At 42.9% G+C, this 21,166-nt stretch overlaps 1 protein-coding gene across 1 annotated transcript in view; it reads left to right on the top strand.

The window, feature by feature from the left end:
• DNAH9 (dynein axonemal heavy chain 9) overlaps window positions 1-21,166 on the top strand; it is a 301,339-nt gene that overhangs the window by 235,723 nt on the left and 44,450 nt on the right. Inside the window, exons 53-59 of the mRNA XM_029211821.1 lie at window positions 148-383; window positions 4,048-4,170; window positions 5,137-5,341; window positions 7,033-7,197; window positions 12,511-12,651; window positions 14,826-14,996; window positions 16,766-16,888. Of these exons, the coding sequence (XP_029067654.1) occupies window positions 148-383; window positions 4,048-4,170; window positions 5,137-5,341; window positions 7,033-7,197; window positions 12,511-12,651; window positions 14,826-14,996; window positions 16,766-16,888 (1,164 nt within the window). The remainder of the gene's footprint in view (window positions 1-147; window positions 384-4,047; window positions 4,171-5,136; window positions 5,342-7,032; window positions 7,198-12,510; window positions 12,652-14,825; window positions 14,997-16,765; window positions 16,889-21,166) is intronic.

Raw genomic sequence — 21,166 nt, 5'->3', positions numbered from 1 at the left:
TAATGACACAGCCAGGAAAGTGCTCCTCAGGGGGATTTTGGTCTTTCTTTTAGAGGAGTTCTGTCCTTTGAGTGAGCTGCAGACCCCACCCCCAGCTGAGAGCGCATGCTTCTGTTCTGAGCGTGTGTGGCCTTTCTTCGCCACCAGGTTCCCATCCCAGTGACCCCCAACCTAGATCCCCTGAGAATGCTGACGGATGATGCCGACGTGGCTGCCTGGCAGAACGAGGGCCTCCCTGCAGACCGCATGTCCATGGAGAATGCCACCATCCTCCTCAGCTGCGAGTGCTGGCCACTCATGGTGGACCCTCAGCTACAAGGCATCAAATGGATCAAGAACAAGTATGGCGAGGACCTCCAGGTCACCCAGATTGGCCAGAAGGGGTAGGTGGCTGTGCACAGAAGTTCCCACCTTGCCGTTTATGCAGAGGGTAAAAATGTGATGAGCAGGGTTTAAGCCGCTGTGGATTGTTTCTACCCTCCTGGTTCCTCCAGGAGTTTTCTCCTGTTTTTCCTCTCGCTTTAGGAAATGTCTCAGTGAGAGATGCTTGGGTACTGAGTCTCTGCTTTTCTTTCTTTTTCATATTTTTATCTTTATTTTTATTGGAGTACAGTTGGTTTACAATGTTGTGTTAGTTTCTGCTGTACAGCAAAGTGGGTCAGCAAAGTGGATACATATCTCCACTTTTTTTTAGATTCTTTTCCCATATAGGTCATTACAGAGTATTGAGTAGAGTTCCCTGTGCTACACAGTAGGTCCTTATTGCTATCTATTTTATATGCAGTAGTGTGTATATGTCAATCCCAATCTCCCATTTTGTCCCTCCCCCCTTCCCCCCTGGTAACTATAAGTTTATTTTCTACATTTGTGACTCTATTTCTGTTTGGTAAATAAGTTCATTTGTACCATTTTTTTAGATTCCACATATAAGCGATATCATATGATATTTGTGTTTCTCTGTCTGACTTGCTTCACTCAGTATAACATGTGTTTTCTTTCTCATTAGAAATCATAAGCGTCAGCCTCCCGACCCATTCCTGAGTCCTTCTTCCACCAGCCCAGGGGTTCACCCTCCCATCTCTCCTGGAATACTTCCTGCTTCCCAAGCACCCTATTCCGTTGTCAGACAGCTCTGTGTTTTACAGTCTTTCTCACATTTAGTCAAAAACTGCCTCTCTTAGCTCTCTTCTACCCTTTGTTCCTACCTCTGCCCCAGAACCACAGGGAACGTAAAGCGTCTCTCTCCTGAGGAACGATGGGACATTTGCAGTGGGGTGCTTAGCAGCTGAGATAGTTATGGAACCTTCAGAACCGTTTGCACCTGCCATGTGGCTTTATCCGTACATGGTGGGGGAGTTACTGCACACGTCAAGGGACATGAACAACAGGGAGAATGTCTGACCAGCACCCACCGCACTTCATGGACCTCAGCTCCTCTCCCCCCACTGCTTCATTCACTCTGTTATAACTTAGCTTTGTAGTTTCAGTTCTCAATTCTTGTTCTGTGTCTCTAGGAGACATGAGAATAATAGGATGGGGCAATGAGCAGGAGGGAGAAGGCCAGAGATCACTTATTAGGTGGTCGATATGTGTTGGTCTTGGTGTTAGGAGCTTTACCTCAAATGCTTTTTAATCCACACGACCAATGAGGTTAGTGTTCTTGGTACCATTTTCTCATTTGAGGAAATAGAGTTTCACACAAGTTAAGTAATTTCCCCAAGAGTACACAGTTTTAAAGGCAATGGATATTTGCACACCCATGTTCAAAGCAGCGTTATTCACAATAGCCAAATGGTAGAAGGTAATCCAAGTGACCATCAACAGACGAATGGATAAACAGAATGTGGTGTATCAATACAATGAAATATTATTCAGCCTTGAAAAGGAAGGAAATTCTGTCCTTCACTACAGCATGGGCAAACCTTGAGATGAATGTGCCAAGTAAATAAGCCAGTCATAAAAGGACAACTACTGTACAGTTCCACTTACATAAGGTCCCTAGAGTAGTCAAATTCATAGAGACAGAAAGTAGAATGGTGGTCCCAGGGGCTGTAGTAGACAATAGTCTACCACAATTTTAAAACAATTAGTTAAAATTTTTAAAAATTAATGGAGGCAATATTGGAACCAAGGTGATCTTCACTTCGAAGCCCACGTTTATCCACTCTTAACCTACAACCACCAGCGTGAGGCTTGCTGCCCTGGCCACATGTCCCAAACATGCTTGTCCAGGGGTCCAGACCACCCACGGTTGTTTAAATCAAGCATGCGATGTTCAGAAAATAGTTAAATCACATGTTGAATACCCGGATGGATCCTTTCTTACAGAGAAGGTAGGTGAGAAATGAATGCTGAGGTAGGACACAACGTAGTTTTATCTGTGTCATCAGTCATGGTAATCTAATCCTGGCCTTCCCTTCAAACTTTGATTAAAATATTCCTTTCTAATTGACCAATAACTGCATTTTAGACACAAGTATTTGTTCTTTTTACTCATTCTTATATCCATAGTACTGAAAATAGTGCCTGACATATAGTAATTAATTCTCTGTTCATGTCCCTTGACTACTGTTCTATTGGGTGATTTTCTAGATTTGTTGTGTATTATTTGAATACAAATATTACATTATAGGTAGTATGGGTTAAGACTGTTAAGTGTAGTCTCCCTTCATCAGTGAATGGAAAAGTGTTCAAGGGTGTCATTTGCCTTTGAATTTTGTGAGGTCTGACATACTACAACTTTTGTTTTTTGGTCAGATATGTCACATTTCTTCTATAAATCATATTTAGAAAATTCTTTTTTCTGTCCAGAAATTATATGAATATTCATATAGAAGATTTTTTAGGGTTTTCTTTTTACACTAAAATCCAATCACCTGAAATATATTTTCAGGTACTATATAAGGTACAGACCTAATTTTCACTTTTCAAGTGGTTAGCCATTGTTCCAATACCATTTATTAAATTCTCCATCCTTTCTCCAATTAATTAGAGACGACATTTTACTCTATATTAAAATATTTTATTAGCTTTTATTCTTTTCTATTTATACAGTACTATACCAGCCTTTAATTATTTCGTTTTATATTTAGTAACATTTATTGTGGCATTTCTCATTACAAAAGTAATATATCATCAGTAAAAAAAGGTGAGGGGAGTTACCCAAAGAAATAAATAGGCCCTATAATTCATCATTTTTTCCCAACACTCCCAACTTTTGGTGTATGATATTCTTTAAGACTTCTTTCTACATATCTGTATTGTTGAAATTATAAGAAATATTTTATTATCAGCTAATGTGAGTCCCTCCTCTTATTCTTCATGATCTTTTATTTTTTAAAAAAAACATTCTCACTGTTTTCTTTTAGATTAACTTTAAGATTTTTGGTCAAGGTTTATAAAGTTATATTGTTATTTATCGTGTGAATTGGAATCACATTGAACTTATAAATCTATTTAGGGGAATCAATTTTTTATGTGCTTGTTAAACTCTACATAATATTGAAAAATTAAAAATAGCCTAGCTTTTGGTAATTGATTGTTACATAAATTAAGGTGTATCAATACAGTCTAATACCCAGGCACATAAATATTGTTATAGAAGAATATTTAATGACATGGTAAAATATTTACATTTTATGCACAAAAACCAGGTTATAAAACAAATGAGCTACATGGATCAAATAAATATAAATATAAATGCAGACATAAATAAAAATATAAATAATATAAAATAAATAGAAATAGTAATAATAAACTTGAAAATATATCCAAACATCTACAGGCAATACCAAAATGTAAATGACACAAGGATGACAGTTAATTTTCATATTCTTTTTTGCATTTTGTCATTTTTCCCTTTTTATAAGAAATAGTTCAGATCACATAAGTATCATTTTAGATAGAGAAAAATATGCCAGCTGTCTGACGTCATCCCAGATAGCGGTGCCTCCAAGTTTACTGCTGTGCTTCAGGGCCACGGCTGCCTGTTGACTGTCTCCAGTCCACCCCTTGATGCAGGCTTGCTCCGCCCACCTGTCTCCTCAGCTACCTTCAAACTGTCGAGCATGCCCTGGAAGCTGGGGAGGTGGTGCTGATTGAAAACCTAGAGGAGTCCATCGATCCTGTGCTGGGACCCCTGCTTGGGAGAGAAGGCGTTAAGAAAGGACGGTGAGACCCAGCTATACTGCTGGCCCTTCTGAGGGGCTGGTTCACGGCCCCTGGTAGAGCTGTGCACAGACCCGCTCCTCCTAGAACTTCCTCTCCTCGGCTCACATCAAGTAGCCCCCCCGAAGCACACCTTTCATTCTGCCAGAAGAGGAACATTTAGCTGCCCTCATGCCCTAGAGGCAGTTCCAGAGGAACTTCCATCAGCCAGCTCACTGGCTTGCTGCTCAACGACCCCAGTGCACTAGTCTAGAGCAGCGTTAGAGGGAAGGTGGTGAAAAAGCAATCTGACTTTGAACCGTGAGCATTTCATCTAAGGCAGTCGTCTGAGTTCTGAGAGCTCAGTGCTTTGTCAGCTTGATGAACCCCTGTTGCTCTGGGTGCTGGTGGCTGATCAGGGCTCAGCAAGAGTCTGGGAGGAGGAGGAGGAGGAAAAGAGGGGCAGGACAAGGGCCACAGGCACATAGGAGGGGGGTGAGAATTATCAGAAGGGAGCCTCACCCACTGCCCAGGCCATAAGCCGCCTTTTCAAGTCCTTAGGACGTGCTTATTTACTTAATTAACGATTTTCACCCGTAGAAGTAATGCTCCATCAGCCATGAGACAAAGTAAGCCCTATTGCTAGCCTATAAATCACCTTCGTGCAAGGAAGGTTCCCCTTCCTGCAAATGCTTTACTGCCATCTGCTGGAAATGTTCCATAATGCGCTCACGTACACGGACCACAAAGTGAGTGGCTCTTCCTCCAGCTGTGCCTGCAAAATCAGATGTGGTGGCTGTGGGAGAAGGTCTGTCACCCTCCACCCCTGTTCCCTGCCTGAGGGCTCAACCTAGACATGCTCGGGAGGAGTCATCTGAGTATGGCAATATTATTTGCTGTGATTTTGCAAAAAAAACCCGTCTAGGATTCTGTCCCTGACCAAAGCTCACAGGAAGGCACTCCACCTTCACATGAGCCCTTGTGTTCCAGGTTCATTAAAATCGGAGACAAAGAGTGTGAGTACAATCCCAAGTTCCGGCTCATCCTTCACACCAAGCTGGCCAATCCTCACTACCAACCCGAGCTGCAGGCTCAGGCCACCCTGATCAACTTCACCGTGACCAGGGATGGCCTGGAGGACCAGCTGCTGGCCGCTGTGGTCAGCATGGAGAGGCCAGACCTGGAGAAGCTGAAGGTGCGTCAGGTACCCAGCAAGGAAGGGAGGAAGGAGATGCCCTGCCACCAGACCTTGCCGTGTGCCCTGCTCTGGGATAGGTGGGACTGTTCCTCCAGAAGCTGAGCAGCGTGGTTTCACTAGAGCTCGGAGGAGCGCCAGCACCATGAAGCCACCTGGAACACCCTACTGGGAAACAGAGGATAGAGCAGGCTGAAGAACAGGAGGCAGGAGGCAGCTGGGAGAACCCCCACTCCTGTCCAAGAGCAGGACTGGCACAGGCTGTACAGGAACATGTTTGGGCCTCTCACCACATGTGCTCCGCGTCTGTGTCCAGAACTAAGTGGGGTTCAGTCCTGCAAGGGCAGTAGAAACGGATTCAGCCACTTTAGGGTAGCGTCTTAATCAGCTTGGGCTGCCATCACAAAATACCATAGACTATGTGGCTTGAGCAGCAGACATTTATTTTCTCACAGTCTGGAAGCTGGAAGTCTGAGTTAGGGGTCCAGTTTCTGGTGAGACCTCTCTTCCTGGCTGGTAGGTGGCCAGTGTCTCACCATGTACTCATAGACCTCTTCCTTGTGTGTGCAGAGAGAGCAAGCTCTCTGATGTCTCTGCTTACAAGGGCACTAATCCCACCATGAGGACCCCATCCTCATGACCTCATTTAACCTTAATTACCTCCACCTCCAATACAGTCACATGGGGGAGGGGAGAGTTAGGGCTTCAACATATGAACTTGGGGGGGGGCACACTTTTGTCCATAGCAAATAGTATCCTTTTCCCCTCTCCTTAGACACGATTAGATTTTAAAAGCAGGGAGATATTAGAGTGCCAGGGGGCTTATTTAAATTGGAAAGGTCAGAAAAAGATTCTGTGAGGAGGTGGCATGAGCCTTTGGTTCAGAGCACCCGCAGCAGAGAGAAGAGTGAATTCTGGTTATAAAGCAAGATGGAGGCATGTGTTTTTAAGAAACAGAAGATAGGCCAGGGTGACTGTGGCTGGGCCCTCCAACAAGAAGTGTTCTTTCCATGGATCCAAAGGCAATAATCCCAGGCGGTACAAGAGCAGAGAAAGCGCAGCTGCCTGAGGTTACATGTGCACCCACCCACAGTAAGAGAGTGCCCAGTGCTTTAGGACGTAGAACCTAACAGTCAGAAAGGGAGAGGAGGTAAGATCTGCCTGGATACCAAGGCCCCACTCCAGCCTTAAGGAGGGCTCCTGCGATCATCTTGTCGAAACTGTATAAAACCATTTCTAGTTGGTTTTTTTTTTTAAGGTCATCTATAGGAGAGCTCTTCCCTTGGGGGCCAGCAAAGTGGTGATAGACGGGACCTTCCGGAGAAGTAAAACTTGACCCCACCCTCTAACTATTCCCAGAAATAACTTCCATTTAGTGACTAGACCGTGTCCCAGCATTGTGCTAAGCCTTGTACAGCACTCCTACGAGTAGGGCTGGGGTTAACCCAGCTGAGGTTATGACGTGTTAAGAGGTAACTCAGCCCAAGGTCACATGACTAGTAACTGGTACAGTTGGGGTTCAGGTCTCCTGCTGATTTTGTCTGCTTGTGGTCCCAAGCACTCTGCTATCCTGCTTCCAGTTTGCTAAGGGAAGGGATTCTGGCCCATAACCTTTTATCTATTCAGAGCTACCCCGAGAACAGGATGCTCTGGGCTTCTACACCTGACTTTCTCTTATGCGATATTTGCAGTCAGATCTCACGAAGCAGCAGAATGGCTTCAAAATCACCCTCAAAACATTAGAAGACAACCTGCTTTCTCGCCTTTCCTCGGCCTCTGGGAACTTCCTGGGAGAAACGGCCTTGTTGGAGAACCTTGAGATCACCAAGCAGACTGCTGCGGAAGTTGAGAAAAAGGTAAGACCTGGCAGCCTAGGCTGGCGGACAGAGGCCCTCCTCCTGCTCCCTGAGTCCGACTTCTAGGGGAAAAAAAAGAGTAACAGGTGGCTCTTCCATCTTCCTGAGTGTCTCCTAGAAAGTCAAGCTAGGCAGGATTCCTGCAATGACTACCTCACATCCTGCGTTATGGAGTGCCCCCATCTCCTGGGAAATGCTCTTGACAGCTGTACTCCACAAACGTTTGACGAGTACTTACATCTGCGCAGGGCCTCGTGTTCTGTGCAGGAAACAGTCGCTCAAACTGACTACCTCAGTGTGTCCATGGAATTGCCTTGAAGCTAAGGAATCACACTGTTGTACAAGTTGGCTGGTTCAGGCCTGATTGCACCCCGAGAAAACTCACAGCCTGCCAAAATCTCGCAAGTCTGATTTTAATGGGAAAACTTCAACGACGTCCAGGGAAACTCAGCTCTCAAAAAAAAAAAAACGGTGTATCATCCTGTGAAACTACTTAGCATATAGCTTCCTTCCTTTGTTTCACAACGTTCGGGAGACTTTTATTCCCCCTTGCGGGAATAAAAGTCTGCCCTTCCCCAGCAGGCTGCTGACCCTACAGGGCCCCTTTCACATTCTCGGTCCTGCTCTTGGACCAGAAGAGGAATTAAGTTACTGGTCCTGAGCAGGATAAGCATGTCTGTAACAGTGTCCAGGAATGATGCACCTTTGAAGGAATACCTTTATTGTCAGTTTATTGGGATTTCTCCAAATATGAGAAATAAGATATTGTTCGAGGTAGGGACAAGTTAGGAAAAATGAAAAGTAATGATGGGCAGGGCAGACAAACCAGGTCCTACTCACTCTGAGATAACAGACAACTAAGGCTGGAATGAGAGACTGAAAGGAGGAAGGTCCAGCCTCGCCTTGTCTCCTCAGTCGCTGTGTGACCACCAGGTTTTACTGCTGGTTCTCTACGGCCTCCATGTCTCTAGAGAGGGGCATGCAAAGTTTGTAAAACTATTATGGTAGAAGTTCCACTGCCCTGGGCAGGAGAGATGGGGGAACAGAGCCCAACTCACACAGAGGGAGAAGGTCAGAGATGGAATTGACCATGTTGGTCTCTTCTCCCTACCTCCTCCTCTCTTTCTTTATCCTTTTCTTTAAAGTCAATGAACAATTATTGAGCACCTGCTGTGTGCCAGGCTTTTTGTATGCAGCCTTTTATTCTTTTGTTGTTTCTTTTCTTTTTGTCTTCTTTTTTTTTTTTTTTTGCGGTATGTGGGCCTCTCACTGCTGTGGCCTCTCCCGTTGCGGAGCACAGGCTCTGGACGCGCAGGCTCAGTGGCCATGGCTCACGGGCCCAGCTGCCCCACGGCATGTGGGATCTTCCCGGACCGGGGCACGAACTCGTGTTCCCTGCATCGGCAGGCAGACCCTCAACCACTGCGCCACCAGGGAAGCCCTTGTCTTCTTTTTCTCATTCATTCATCCAATGAATACTTGGTTGGAAGCTGTTATATTCCAAATTCCATGGCAGAAGGTGGGGGTACCACAAGGAGGCCAAGAATCCCAGGCTTCCAGGACCTGGTCCTCTAAGGGAGAAGGACAGGCAATTACAAAACTGTGATGAGGGCTGTGGGAGAGGAAGCATGGGGAGTCATGAACACACAGAGGAAGAGCACTCAACCCATGTTGGGTTAGCGGTAGAAGGATGTTTCCATTTAGTATGAGTGGAACATTGAGAGATTGTAGAGGGGATGGAAGTAGTCACTGGAGATGAGGCATGAAAGGGAGGCTGGCTCCATCACAAAGGATTTTGTAGACCATGCTAAGAAGTGTGGGCTGTAGATGGTAGTTAGGGTTCCTAAAAGAGGTGGGTTTTTTTCCCTCTTTAGACAAGAGAGTAACATGATCAGATCTGTGCTTTAGGAAGATCACTCCAGCTCCAATCCAGAGGAGAACTTGGGGAAGCAGGAGGCAGAGAAAGCAGGAGGAGGTACAGTAATTCAGATTAGAAGTGATGGCATTCTGAAGTAGGGCTGGCAGTGATGGTACAAAGAAGTGGGCAAATGCAAGAGCTATGGGCAACTTCAAGGAGATAGAATTGGAAAACTTGTTAACTGATTGGATATGATTATATATGGATAAAAGTATTGTCAAGGAAATGTCTCAGTTCCAGGAATAAACATCTAGATAGATATTGGTGCCAACACCTGAGAGAAGAGAGCATAAGTGGATTTGGGGGTGAGAAGAAATGATGATTTTAGTTTATGTAATGTTGAGTTTGAAATGCCTCTGGGCCATGCACATGGGAACATCCCGTGGGTTTGGGGATATATGATCTTGGCTGGTGATAGAGTGCTGAGACTTTTTAGCAAGTAGTTGATTGTTGAAACTTTAGGAATGGATGAAGTCACCTGGAAGGTGTGTGTGCAGTGATAAGACTGGGAGTAGAGCACTGAAGTATATTAATGCATTTCAGGACAAGTACAGAAGATGGAAAGCATGGAATAGAGCGGAGGTGGGAGGAAAAGCAGGTAGATAAGGCATTATGAAAGAAAGCATTTCAGGAAGGGATGTCAATGGTGTCAAATGATGCTGAGAATGCAAATAAGATACAACTGAGATGTATCCACTGAATTTTGCAAAAAGGAGTTATCAATAATCTTGAGGAGAATGATTTCCATGAAGTAGCAGAAGCAGAAGCCAGACTGCCTTAGAATGAGAGTAAATGGGAGTTGAGAAAGGGGAAGTGAGTATAGACAACTCTTTAAAGAAGCCAGACTATAAAATGGTAGAAAGAGAAAGGATTGTAACTTAAGGAGGGCATAGCATCCTTGGAGGATTTTTCTCCAAGATGGCAGAGACTGAGCTTACTAAGATCCTAGCTGGACATTGGAGGATGCATGGATTGTAAAGGAAAAGGAGCCATTGAGAAGAAGAGTTGAATGTACAGAAATGAGAAGTAGTGATTAGTACAATGGGGTACATAAGAAATCAGGGGAAATGTAATTCAGGTCACTGATGAAGAGCTTATCTTTAGAAATATGGAGAGTTAATTCCAATATAATGGGGGAGAGGGGGCAAACATAAATCTACAAATGGTCCATAAGTCAATGTGAGCAATGGGGTCAGGGGGGTCAGAAAATTAAGGGAGTGGGAGGGAAGGCAGAATTAAGGAAACCCCTTCCTGATGGTCCCTATACAATACATCTGTGAAAGCATGAGTCATAGTCATGGTCATCTGCTTAGAATGAGGGGATGGTGATGACGTAGGGTGCTTGGGGAAGGGAGTGAAGGTTTACAATAGTTGTTGTGGGAGACGAGAATGAAAGTTGACTAAGGACATAGATTAATGCACAGCATTAAGGACCCAGGTGAGCATGGACAGTATGAATCTGTGGTAACACAATCTGAGCAATTATGTGATTTTTATTCCATTCCACTCCATCCTGAGAATCTTTGTCTTTTAACTACTGAACTTGACCAATTTACATTTACTAACATTACTGATATAGTTGGATTTCTTTCTACTATCTCAATTTGTACTTTCTTTTAACCATGCTTTTTGTTTATTTTTTCTCCTTTCTTGAATTTTCTTTATCATCCTCTTTAATCCTTTGTTGATTTTAAAGTTATTTACTCTATTTTATTAATTAACTTTGTTTCATTTATATATGAGAAATATATTTCATTTTATAGGTGACTTAACAATATATGTATTGACTTAACAAAGTCTAAAATTAAGCACTATATCTAGCCTTTTCCAAAACAATATTAGGATGTTAGAATACTTGGTCATTTTTTCCATCTTCTGCTACTGTTTTATAACACTTTAGTTCCACCTTGCTTTTATCTACTACTTCCAAACTGATCATGTTTTTTATAGTCTTTGTTATTTTTTTATAATATTTGTTTTTGGGCCGCACCACACGGCATGTGGGATCTTAGTTCCCTGACCAGGGATCCAACCTGTGCCCCCTGTAGTGGAAGCATGGAGTCTTAACCCTGGACCACGAGGGAAGTCCCCAGTAGGCTTTGTTATTTAGATTGACTGTATATTTAAGGAATTCTTGCATCTCATTTATTCCTTTTGGATTCAGTTTTCTTCTGATTGAAACAAATAATTACTTCTTCAGCAGCCTGTGGATAGTAAGCTGTCTTTGACATTGACTGCTTCTTCAAAGTAAAATCTCTGGTCTTTAATCAATTTTGGAAAGTTCTTAACTACTATAGCTCAAATATTACCTCTCTCTCTCTATTCTGTACTCATTTCTGTTAAACGTATTTCTTTTTCTTTTTTTTTTTAGATGTATTTTAAATCTTTTCATTTTATCTGCCAAGTCTCAACCTCTTTTACATATTTTCCATCTTTATTTCTCTCTGAGCTGCTTGTGTAACAATTTCCTCAGAATTTATCTTTTAGTTTGCTTATTCTCTTTCAATTCAAGTCCATTATTTAACCAGTCACTGAGTTTTCCATTTTAATCACTGTATTCTTGTTTTTAGAAGTTCTAGTTAGTTCTTTTTCAGGTAATGTCTGTTCTCTTTTTTATAATGTCCTGATTTTATGCTTTCTTTTATCTCTACTGCTTTTAAACACAATTAGCTAATGGTAGGTAGCTCAGTCATCTTCAGCTCTTGGGATTCTAATCTTTCTGGGATTTTTTTTTGGGAGGGAGAGGTAGGGGGTCTTCTAATTGTCCCCTTTGGTAACACTTCCTCCTGAAGTTCGTAATTGTTTATTGAGAGCTCATCTTCAGTAGTGCTCATTGTTTTTTCCTGCAGGACTCTCATGAATTATCAGTAGTTTCACTGTATGCTGGAGCGTGACAGGTCATACTGAGGGTGTATTTAATAGCATGTTCTTACAGAATCCCTGTCTGACGCTTAGGTCTCTTTCCTCATTTTTACCTCCGATAAATTTTCTGAAAATAGACCTCCATTGAAAGAGATCTTCTTTGTGAATTTACATATTAACTCATAAAAATTAAGAAAACAGAAAATTAGAGTATGCTGCTTTTACTGGATTCCATTGCCTAGAATTCTGGCTTATTTTTCAAGTTGTGTGTGTGTGTGTGTGTGTATCTCCCACAGGTCCCCACTGGAGGGGCTGACACTTTCACCTTGTGAAGGACTAGGAGTGTGTCATCTCTTCCTCACTCAAGCTCAGTTAAGGAAAACCATGGCAGCCTTCTACCCTCTAGCTGCTCCCCCCATCCCGGTCCACCCACTGCACACACAGACACAAGGTGCTTACACAGAGAGGCCACGCTGATTCTCAGGTAGCCCTGGTTGGTTTGAACAACGGACCCCTATTGATTTTTCTGACAGGTGCAGGAGGCCAAGGTGACGGAGGTGAAAATCGACGAGGCCCGGGAACACTATCGGCCGGCAGCTGCCCGGGCCTCTCTGCTCTACTTCATCATGAATGACCTCGGCAGGATCCACCCGATATACCGATTTTCCCTCAAGGTGGCTTACACCTGGAATTTTCTGAACAGTCATAATTCAGCAGTGTAGTACAGCCAGTGCAGCTCTCCACGAGGGCTTATCTGTGTTTCATTAGCTGTGGCAGCTATTTAAGATCAAACCCAGGAGAGCAGCTCCACTGCCTTACAGTCCTCGTCTCTTTAATTGCGTCTTTCATGACTCATTGGTTATTTGGCTAGAACAGCAGGAGAGACCACAGCAGGTCTTGGCCTCACTCACTAAGTACATATATTACAGCAGGAACTGTGCTTACTGAAAGTGTGGAAGAGGATACCAAGAAACATGAGAAGTGACCCCTGCCCCAAAGAGCTTAAAATCTAATCGGGATGATCAAATGTGCATGTCATTTTTATCAGTTAAAACCAAAGCAGGCCATGATAATAGTCCAACTTTAAATTACTTTCCTTATTACCCTAATATCCTCAAAGCTACTGCTTTATGGTTGCTGAGATATTTCTAAAACCAAAGATGTTAGCAAATTGTAAGTGCTGACTAAGCTTATCTTACTCATGAAAAAATAAAGACCTATAAATTTTAAGTACATCTCTGAAAGTATATCTTTCTCCCCTAAGGCATTCACCAAAAGACCACAATTGAAGAGGTCTTAGGGGGTGGTGGAGCATTTCTGAACAACTTCTCTGGTTTAACCCAACAAACAGAGAGGACACACACACACACAGATTCAGAGCACACACCTCATTCTGTGAAGCTCAGCTGCCATATGGAGGCCAGGGTGTGGGGATGAGGTGAGGGCCTCCACTACCTGGAACTCATTCAGTTGGAGATGGCATTCCATCCTGTCCCAATCCCCTTCCCTCAACTCAGAGTCTCTGCAGATTAAGTGAACTGTGTTTGTAATATTTTATGTTTATAAACGAAATCCAATACTTGGCATTATATTCAGGTCAAAGCCCCATATGAAAGAATTATAAAAGATTTTAAAACAGTATAAAAGTTAGCATGATAAGCCTAATAACTACGGGATCACTTCCACAGTTCTGAGAGTAGTTGAAATCTACCTCAGTGACTCTTTCTGACAAAAGGAGATTAGATGAGGCACATGAAAATATGTGTTCAAAACAAACAAAACAAAACAAACAAAAAAAACCAAGAAGACTGGAAATCTGCATAGCCAAAAATTGAAAAGACCCGATTATATCTTAATTTTTATTTTCTTTAATGATTCATTCTATTCATATCACATTCAAAATGCAGCATTCCTAATATTAATTTTTTATAAATAGTCTATATCTAAGTTTAAAACAATGGAAAATTGATTCATATGATTTTTATTTCATATTATACCCATAATGTATAGTTCAGAAGATGTAACCAAAGCAGGCTCTGCTCCCACCATTGCAGCAAGGGTCCATAAGAAAAAAGCACATGTAAGTGGACTCACCAAACAATGCAGAATTACTAGAAAGAAAAACAAGGAACACCTGATGTTCTGATCATTACCAAAAGGAAAAGTAATTAATTGAAAATATTCTGCGTGCCTATTATGTACAAGGGTCTCTTCTAGACAGCAAAGTTGTACATGATATTGAATGTACCATCGGGAATTTTATAATCTAGATGCAGGGATCCCCAACCCCCTGGTCTGCGGCCTGTTAGGAACCAGGCCGCACAGCAGGAGGTGAACGGCAGGCGAGCAAGCAAAGCTTCATCTGCCGCTCCCCATCGCTCACATTACCGCCTGAACCACCCCCCACCCCCCCACCCCCCATCTGGGGAAAATCTGTCTTCCACGAAACTGGTGCCAAAAATGTTGGGGACGGCTGATCTAGAGGATAGAATCGTCCATCCTAACTGGTTACCATTGACTGTGTTTACTTTCCAACAAAACTTATTGGATTTAATTTAATTATTTTGGCCACTGGACATTTATTTTTCACTGACCAAAACTGTCGGCTCTTCTCTATATGCCCCATAGCTTTGCCCACTTTGTGACAACGTAATAATTTATATAAGCCAATTAAGACGAGCTTAGCAAACTAAGACAAGAGTTTTCTTGTTGCCACTGTACCTTCTTGGCAGATTATGCTGGGAAAACATTTCTGTGGCTGGCAAATCGTCATACTCATCACAGGTAGTACTACTAGCTACGTACACAGAGCTGTGTAAATTACCAGTGTCCTACCTTCTGTCCCCAGGCCTTCAACATCGTCTTCCAGAAGGCTGTGGAGAAGGCTGCTCCCAATGAGAGCCTCAAGGAACGGGTGGCCAATCTAATAGACAGCATCACCTTCTCTATGCACCAGTACACCACCCGTGGGCTCTTTGAGTGTGATAAGCTGACCTACCTTTCCCAGCTCACCTTTCAGGTAAAAGTGGATTGAAGAAATTTCCAGAAAACAGGTCACTGTATATGCCCAACCAGCAGGTGTAAAGAAACTTTCTTCTCTTAACATCAGTTTCCATTGTCTGTGAAGACTTTTGCGCTCTAAGCAGAGGCATCAGATAAGAAGGTCCAATATGTTGCACACATGCTGCCCCCACCATTGTCCCACTCATGGCAGACGTGCTTAATCAACCATTTTACTTTTTCTTGGTGATCCTGGATGATCTAAGATCCTCCTCAACAGAGCCCTCCAGCAGCCACTACCAATCAATCCCAACTAGCACTGAGGATGAAACTGAATGGCCCTACTAATAACGAGATACTTTTTGAGATGCAGTAAGAACTTTGTTAGAGTATCCCTAATTATTTATTTACCTTTAAGGTTGCAAGTTTAATGTCCAAACCTTCCCCCAGAATAAGAAATTGCAAATGTCCTTCTATAGCCATAGCAGCCTTGGCCTTAGAAAACTCCTTAAGAACGCTGGTTCTCAAGGGCTTGAGAGCATCAGGGCTTCCAGTGTTAATAAGAAACCCTTGCCTTCTGCTTATTCTCAACGTCAGAAAACCATGGAAATTTATTCCCTTGCATCTATCTAATCATTTAGGATTGGGATTTTTTTTTTCATATATAAATTAGAAGCACAGACCAGATTATCCTGTAGGTCTCTTCCAATTCTAAAAGTCAGATATTCCATAATCACTCCTGCGCTGACTCTGTTTGCACGTTCCGAAGCCTAAATTCACGGAGGAATGTTAGTGTGACTTATCCCTCTCACCCTCTGTGTTCCCCTCTCCAGCCCAGATGACAGCTTGGCCATCACAGAAGGAACTTGAGCCCCAGCACAGACACATTTCCCTCCTGCCACTCATTTACCCCAAACCCTAAGGAGCTTCCACCCCCAGCTGTCACTCCACTCCCCTCATAAATATTTCAACCTCGTTTTACAAGGGCTTCTTCACCTCACCTGCTATTTCTAGCCTGTTTTCTCCTTAAAAGACTTTTCCTCAAACTAACCAAATTATTTTTTCTTCGTGAGTATTCCCATCTGTAAGTTTTCAGCGGAGAATGCCATCTGAAAGGGGCCGAACAATTTCCTGAGCGCCTCTCAGCGTGAATTTTTAGTTCTAACCCAGCCGAGTGCTTTGCACCACCTGCCCAACGCACCGCACTGATTCCCCCCCAAGCCTCTGCACTTTCCACTGCCCCCGCCCCACGGAAATCTTGCCCAAATCTTCCCATCGCTTAGCATCTCTAAAACCCAATTCAGGACCACTTAGAGAAAGTTGAGCCAAATTCATCCCCCGCCCCTGCTTGCTGGCCACTCCCCCGTTCTGGAACACCATTAGCAGTGTTGATTCACATGTGCACTTCTATTTTGCATGTGTTCATCCGTTACTTTGACAGCCTCCTCAAATCATGTCATTTGCATGTGTCATCTTCTCTGTGAGATTGTAGGCAGGTACTTCATGGCATTTATGATGGATCCATGAAGTCCTTGCTTGACAAGATGCAGTTATTCACTGTGTGCATTTAACTCATGCTGATATTTGGGGTGAAGTCAGTTGCACCCAGAGGTGATTTGCACAGATATACACTTTCTCCCACTTCATCCTCTTTCAACAACCAAAATTGACGGGCGGGCTCTAGCGTTAGAAGTGGCACTAGTTACACTGAGTGACAACCCCAGAGATCTCTGGGACCCGTGACTGCCGCCAGCTAAAGAACTGCAGCACTGTCCTCCCACATTGCAGATTCTCCTCCTGAACCAGGAAGTCAGTGCAGCAGAGTTGGACTTCCTGCTTCGATCTCCAGTGCAGACAGACGTCACCAGTCCCGTGGAGTTCCTCTCCCATCAGGCCTGGGGTGGCATCAAGGTCAGTACCAGCCCCTAGGGCGAAAGTCACGTTCTCCTCTCCTGGAGTGTTTTCCTGACACTTGTCCCCAGGAAGCCAGCAGGGGTGTGTTTGGGGGCTCACCATGAGCTGTGTTAAACATTGGTGCGTCCGTCCCTTTGTCTGCACCCCATGGCAGCACTCCCCCTTCCCAGGCCTACGGGGAAGGCTTTGCAGAGCAGGAGCAGGTGCGTGTGCTTGTGCGTGGGCTTTGCCTCTAGGATGTTAGGGAACAGAAGGACCCTGTGAGTGTTTCTGACTCAGCGGAGCTGCCTTCCACCTGCCAGCGCTCAGGGCCGGAATGCGGGCTCCTCTGTGAGGCCAGGGCTGGGGTGGAGATGCTGTGCAAGCATTTCCGTGGAGTGAACAGGTGCCAGGCCTCTGCCAGCCGTCCATCTCCCCATGGGTCCTGACAGCCTCAAAGCAAGGAACGCGTTCCAGCCTGGGGTTCTCAGTGGTTAATAATAGCTCACATTTATAGCGCACCTTAAAAATTCACTATCTTATTTTATTCTCATGTTCACCTGGGCAGTAGGTATTACTTTTTCCCACTTAACATGTAAGAAAAGTGAGATCATTCATCTTATAAGTAGCAGATCCAGGAATCGAGTTCTGGTCTGTCTGATGGCAAAGTCCATCTTCCTTCCATGTTATCTAGCTTAGTTTCATTGAGATTCTACGAACATCAAAAAGATCACAAGCTATGAGCTCCTTTCAGTAGGGACCATGCCTGCATTCACAGGGCTGAGCAGTAAGCGTGGACCGGGTGACCACCAGCCCCAGAGTCTAGACGCACTCTCCAGGTGGGAGGAGGTCCAGTCCCCACCTGCAGGAGCCCCACGGCAGGTGCTGTTGCCGTGTGAAGATGGCACCTGCACAAAGTGAATCCTATTTATAACCTTCCATGTCTGCTGGCTTTCCTACATGTTCTGTAGCACAAGGAAGTCTGAGTCTGAAGTAATATGATTGTCTCTCTTTTTCTAAAATTTTTTGAGACAATGATTCACGTGCAATTATAATAAATAACAGAGATTCTTTGTACCCCATTCCCCACAGTGGTCACATCTAGCTTTCCTGTAGCACAATATCACATCCAGGAAGCTGACATTGGTACAATCCACTACTCTATTCTGATTACACCTGTTTTTCATGCACGTGTGTGTGTGTGTTTAGTTTTATCACACACATTTATCATGTAATCACCACCACAGTCAAGACCCAGAAAACTCCGTCTGGTGTGTATGTCACCCTGTTATAGAAACAACAACCTCCTCCCTCCCCCAGTTCCTAATGCCTGGCAACCACTAATCTGTACTCCATTTGTATAATTTTGTCGTTTCAAGGATGTTATATAAATGGAATTATACAGTATGTAACCTTTGGGGACTGGCTTGATCACTCAGCGTAACTCCCTTGAGATCCATCCAAGTTGATTTACTTTATAACAAAACCCCAGCACTTAATCATTTATGTACGTGCTGCCCTCTTCAAAGGAGTCATCTTGGGAAATGCTGCCATTGCCCAAAATGTTTTTCTAACTTTTTTTCAGAGTCTGTAGCTCTTCTTTTAATCATCTTTAGGGCTATGTCTAAATCAAGAGTCATCAAACTTTTTCTGCACAGGGTCACATAGCAAATATCTAGGCTTTGAGGGCCACACTCTGTCACAACTATTCAACTCTGCCAAAGTCACACACCATAGGTAAGCAAATGGAAATGGCTGAGTTCCAATAAAACTTTATTTACAAACACAGATGGTGGGCCAGATTGTCCCTGCAGGCCACAGTTTTCTGATCCCTGATCTAAATAATAGAGGTGTGATTTTTTATATATTAGCTCCGTTTGTCATTCTGAACCCAGTCTGGCAAATGAGAAGGAGAATAATATGTTGGGAAAGAAACAAAGGGGAACTCCATTCACAACAGCAACCAAAAATCACAAAGTTATAAAATGCCTAAGAATAATTATAATAAGTGCAGAGCATATGTGTGGAAAACCATCAGCTTTTCTAGGCTACATAAGATAAGATATGAATGAATAGATGCAATCTAGAGTAGCACTGTCCAAAAGAAATATATTGCACGTCACATGTGTCATTTAAATTTTTCTAGTAGCCACATTAAAAATGCAAAATGCAAAAAATGTAAAATGAAATTGATGAAAGTAATTTTAATAATATATTTTCCTTAACCCAATACAGCAAAAATATTATCATTTTAATATGTAACTGTCACAAAAGTTATAAGTGAGATATTTTATATTTTTGTAAAAGTCTAAATTCTGGTGTGTATTTTTTGCACTTATAACACATATCAATTCAGGTCCTAAATCTTCATCAGAAATACTTGATTTGAATTTAGATTTTATAAAATTTAGAGTTAAAACATTTGATTCATATACCCAAGTTGTTTCAAACATACTTCAAAGTTCTCCAATTACTAAAGCAATTTCCAGCTTCTAAACTTAAATTTTAAAATAATTAAAATTAACAAATAAAGAATAAATGTGTTAAAATTTGTAAAAAAGTAAACAAATAACTAAATAAATAATATGAAGGAAAAAATCAACTATACCAAAAAAAAGAATAAATGTGTTAAATTTTTAAAAAAACATAAATAAAATGCAAATAAAAATCCTGTTCTTCAGTCATACTGGCCACATTTCATTTGCTCAATACTCACATGTGGCCAATGGCTACCTGCTGGGAAGTATGGCCCCAGAGCTTGAGAATAATGACTCAGAGTCTGATGCTCGTATGGAAAATAAATTCTGGGAAGCAGTTCTAAATGAGCCCATTTGCAGAACTGGAGCAATGATGGAGATGGACCAGTTAACCCAGGCTCTGGAGTCAGACATTCCTGGGTTCAGGTTCAAGGTTGAGTGTGTGTGGCCTCTGACAGGTTATCTCTGTGTCCTTATCTGTTATGCCAGACACATAAATGTTCAGTAAATGGAAACCGATTATGGTTGGGGTTATGGCTGTTGTATTTGTTTCCTACAATGGCCATAACAAAGTGCCACAGGCTGGGTGGCTTAAAAACACAGCATTTATTCTGCCAGAGTTCTGGAGGCTAGAAGTCTGAAATTAAGGTGTTGGCAGGTCATGCTCCCTCCAGAGCCTCAGGGAGAAGACCCTTTCTTTCCTCTTCCAGCTTCTGGAAGCCCCAGGCACTCCTGGTTTGTGGCAGGACCACTCAGATCTCTGCCTCAGTCTCCACGGTCCCTACATGGCCATCTTCCCTCTGTGTCTTTGCGTCTCTTCTTTTCTTATAAGAGCATCAGTCACAATGGATCAGAGCCCACCCTCCCGACCTCATCTTAACAGGATCACACCTGCAAAGAGCCTATTTATTCCCAAATAAGGTCACATTCAGAAATCTGGGAGGCTAGTTCTTCAACGTATCTTTGAAGATATGCATACAATTCACCTTATCACAGTTATGATTATTAATTACCCAGCTATAAGGTGTATATATGCTGTGGTTGACATGGGCTGTGCCTGATAGAATTTGTCCATCGAAGGAAAACCTTTGAGGAATGGTGAGTTGCCAAGTTAGGCTCAGTCCAGTTGCCTTTCTCTCTGTTATCCCACAAAGCCATCTGCAGCGAAAGTCATAAAGAATAAGTGATTCAAAAGCACTCTTCACTGCTTTCATTTTCCGTAGCTCAACTCCGAAAGCGACTTGGTGCAATTTGGTTCCATCACCCTTTGGTTTGCTTTGCTTTTTGGTTTTGTTTTGCGGTCTAAGCTCATCTGGCTGTTCAAAGGTTTCTAAAAATGAGTGAAGCTTTATCTTTCTCTCTGAGTTTTGTTACCAGAGCAGCCATGTCCAGCCCCATCCATCTCCAGCCCAGTGCAGGATGTGGGCAGGTGAAACACAATGCAGCGTGCGCCCTCTGACGAATGCTCTTTTTAAGTGTTCAGTTGGCTTTTAGCCTAAAGAAACAAAGGAAGTATAATTGAACAGGACATGATAAAACAAATTTTTTAAAACACCCTGTCTGATGAGGAAGATTGATTGCCCTGTTTCCCCAGAAGATCTAATAAGCAGGTGATGAATGAAATCTTTGTGATCATATCCTGCTTTTATTAGTACCCTCTGTAAGGATTTTTAAAGTCTCATCAAATGTTAAACTTTTAGGTAATGGGCATGTTCTCTTACTTTTTTTTTTTTTACTTAAAAAATTTTTATTGTAGTATAGTTGATTTACAATATTATGTTAGTTTCTGCTGCACTGCAAAATGAATCAGTTATACATA

This window comes from Monodon monoceros, unplaced genomic scaffold, assembly GCF_005190385.1.
Source record: "Monodon monoceros isolate NGI ecotype Baffin Bay Population unplaced genomic scaffold, NGI_Narwhal_1 Super_Scaffold_9, whole genome shotgun sequence".
NCBI classification, from domain to species: domain Eukaryota; kingdom Metazoa; phylum Chordata; class Mammalia; order Artiodactyla; family Monodontidae; genus Monodon; species Monodon monoceros.
The sequence above is the reverse complement of the archived record's forward strand: the minus strand, read 5'-3'. Positions and strand labels throughout refer to the sequence as shown.